This window comes from Anguilla rostrata, chromosome 9, assembly GCF_018555375.3.
Source record: "Anguilla rostrata isolate EN2019 chromosome 9, ASM1855537v3, whole genome shotgun sequence".
In the NCBI taxonomy this organism is placed as follows: domain Eukaryota; kingdom Metazoa; phylum Chordata; class Actinopteri; order Anguilliformes; family Anguillidae; genus Anguilla; species Anguilla rostrata.
This window is the reverse complement of record NC_057941.1, coordinates 34,382,468-34,384,967: the sequence shown is the minus strand read 5'-3', so window position 1 is coordinate 34,384,967 and position 2,500 is coordinate 34,382,468. Positions and strand designations below refer to the sequence as shown.

At 44.9% G+C, this 2,500-nt stretch overlaps 1 protein-coding gene across 3 annotated transcripts in view; it reads right to left on the bottom strand.

Annotated features, from left to right (window-relative positions):
• LOC135263639 (teneurin-2-like) overlaps positions 1–2,500 on the bottom strand; it is a 135,364-nt gene that overhangs the window by 13,508 nt on the left and 119,356 nt on the right. For all 3 annotated transcript variants that reach the window (XM_064351914.1, XM_064351915.1, XM_064351913.1), the window contains 2 exons: positions 2,201–2,221; positions 876–1,108 (listed from right to left, as the gene is read on the bottom strand). In XM_064351914.1, coding sequence (XP_064207984.1) covers positions 876–1,108; positions 2,201–2,221 — 254 coding nt within the window. The remainder of the gene's footprint in view (positions 1–875; positions 1,109–2,200; positions 2,222–2,500) is intronic.

Here is a 2,500-nt window from a genome sequence, read left to right as displayed (position 1 = left end):
TACTTTACATTTTTGGCAGCCATTGGAAAACTAATGGGGAGAATTGTTTTTCACTCATGATTATATAATACATGCTCATGCTGTGTGTGTGTGTGTGTGTGTCTGCGAATGTGTGTGTGTATGTACGTGTGTGTGTATGTGTGTGTCTGTGAGTGTGTGTGTATGTTGTATCTAATCGTTTAGCATGCTTGCGCATGTTTTTGCATACATATTGCATGCTATAGCATATTATGCCTTGTTACAACATGTTACAGGGTGTTATAGTATGTTATAGCATACTGCAGTGTGCTATAGGATGTTATAGCATGCTAAAGAATGTTATAGGATGTTAAAGCATGTTATAACCTGTTACATCATATTACAATGTGCTATAGGATGGTATTACATTACATTACAGGCATTTAGCAGACGCTCTTATCCAGAGCGACTTACACAACTTTTTACATAGCATTTTACATTGTATCCATTTATACAGCTGGATATATACTGAAGCAATGCAGGTTAAGTACCTTGCTCAAGGGTACAACGGCAGTGTCCTTACCCGGGAATCGAACCTGCGACCTTCCGGTTACAAGCCCAGTTCCTTACCCACTGTGCTACACTCCGTACACATGTATGGCATGTTATAGAATGGTATAGCATGATATATCATGTAATAGCATGTTATAGCCTGTTATAGCATGTTATAGCATATTGAAATGTGCTATAGGATGTAATAGCATGTTATAGCCTGTTATAGCATGTTATAGCATATTAAAGTGTGCTATAGGATGTTATATAATGTTATATAATGTTATAGCCTGTTATATCCTGTTATAGCCTGTTATAGCATGTTATACCCTGTTATACCCTGTTATAGCCTGTCGCAGACCCACCTCTGGGACTCATCAGCATGGCCTCCACGGCCTTGCCCCCGTCCCCGCAGCGCGCCTCGTCGAAAGGCACGCACTGCTCGCCCGTCCCGGCCACCACCTCCGCGTTGTCGGACAGGAGCCGCGCGCCCGTCAGCGAGCGCACGCGGTAGATCCGCCGGGAGTTGGTGTCGGACAGGAAGAGCGCGCCGGACACAGGGTCCACCGCCAGGTAGTACTTGTGCGTCGGGTTGTTGCTGCGAGCGACACAGGTAGGTAGGTAAAGTAACACCACAAATACGAGAGAAGACACACACACACTCCTACACACACACAGACACACACACACACACACACCCTAAACAAACAAAGCAACAGCAGGTGAGGTAACCGTAAAACTACATATTCGAGAGAACACACACACACTCACACACACACCCCCTAAACAATGATGCGTAGACTGTCAGACGTATCAGTCAAGAAGCTAAGACTGCGCGTGCACACACACCAAAACCACATTTATTAATAAAGACGCAACTCATAAGCATGAAACTCTAATAGTGAGCGTAGTTTCAGGAGTTAGCAATAGCGCGTGACCTCGATTTTGAGCGCAAACACCCATTAACTCTGGGGACAGGGCCCGGGAGGGCAGATTAAAAAGAATGACGCACTTATGAAAAATCGAGCGCTTACTGTCGCATCTCCAGACAATTTACAGTTTTTACAATTAAGAAACACGCTTTTCTCAAGTACTGTTTTTCACACGCTTCGCAGCACTTTGTCTGTTTTGATATCATATCGCGACACCAAGCTCAACACTTCATGGGAGAAGCTTTGGAGGGCGAAGTAGTGAGTTCGAAGAACTGAAACCGACGGACGAGGAGGAAGAGAAGGCAAAGAGATGAGCACACGCTGCGAGAATGACCTGTTTCAATGACCCAGTGCACGGTAGAACACATACACCAGACCTGGGTCAAATACGTATTTGTTTTGGATTCAAATACTTTTCTGTGCTCTGTTGATCTTGCCAGCTGTAACTGAGCCTGCCAATATGACCAGAAGGCAGGGTTTGCACTTTTTGAGAGTATTTCATTGGTTCTAATACACCCAGACAAGATCAGTAAAGCGTAGAAAAGTATGTGAAACCAAAACAAATACGTACTTGAGCCAGCTCTGACACATACATGAAAGGACAGTTATGCACACATATACACGCACACGCAAACAGGTGAATGGAGGTTTGCAGCCAGCATGCAGTCTTCCTGTGATAGCTGAGCATGACATTGCTACTGAAAGCAGGCAGCAGGAAACAGCAGACAGTCTGTACAAATGGGAACTGAACATCTTACCTGTGTCTAAAATCTTTGTTCCTTGAAGAAAAAAACGGCAAGAAATACACACATTAGAGTGCTGGCGCTACACATTTCACCCCCACTGTTAAACTGCCTAGAAGGATTTGATTAGATTATTGTCACATAACTTGCCATTTTGTGGCCTTAGCGGGCGGGAACCAATCAGCATTCACAGTCAAAAAAAAGGACCCGCCCCTGAAATTGCCTGCTTTCACACAGTTCTGCTACGGACTGCAAATGAACTGTGGCAGGAGAACTAGGGAAGAGACCCCCCCTGGACCCCCCTCCCCTCAGAAA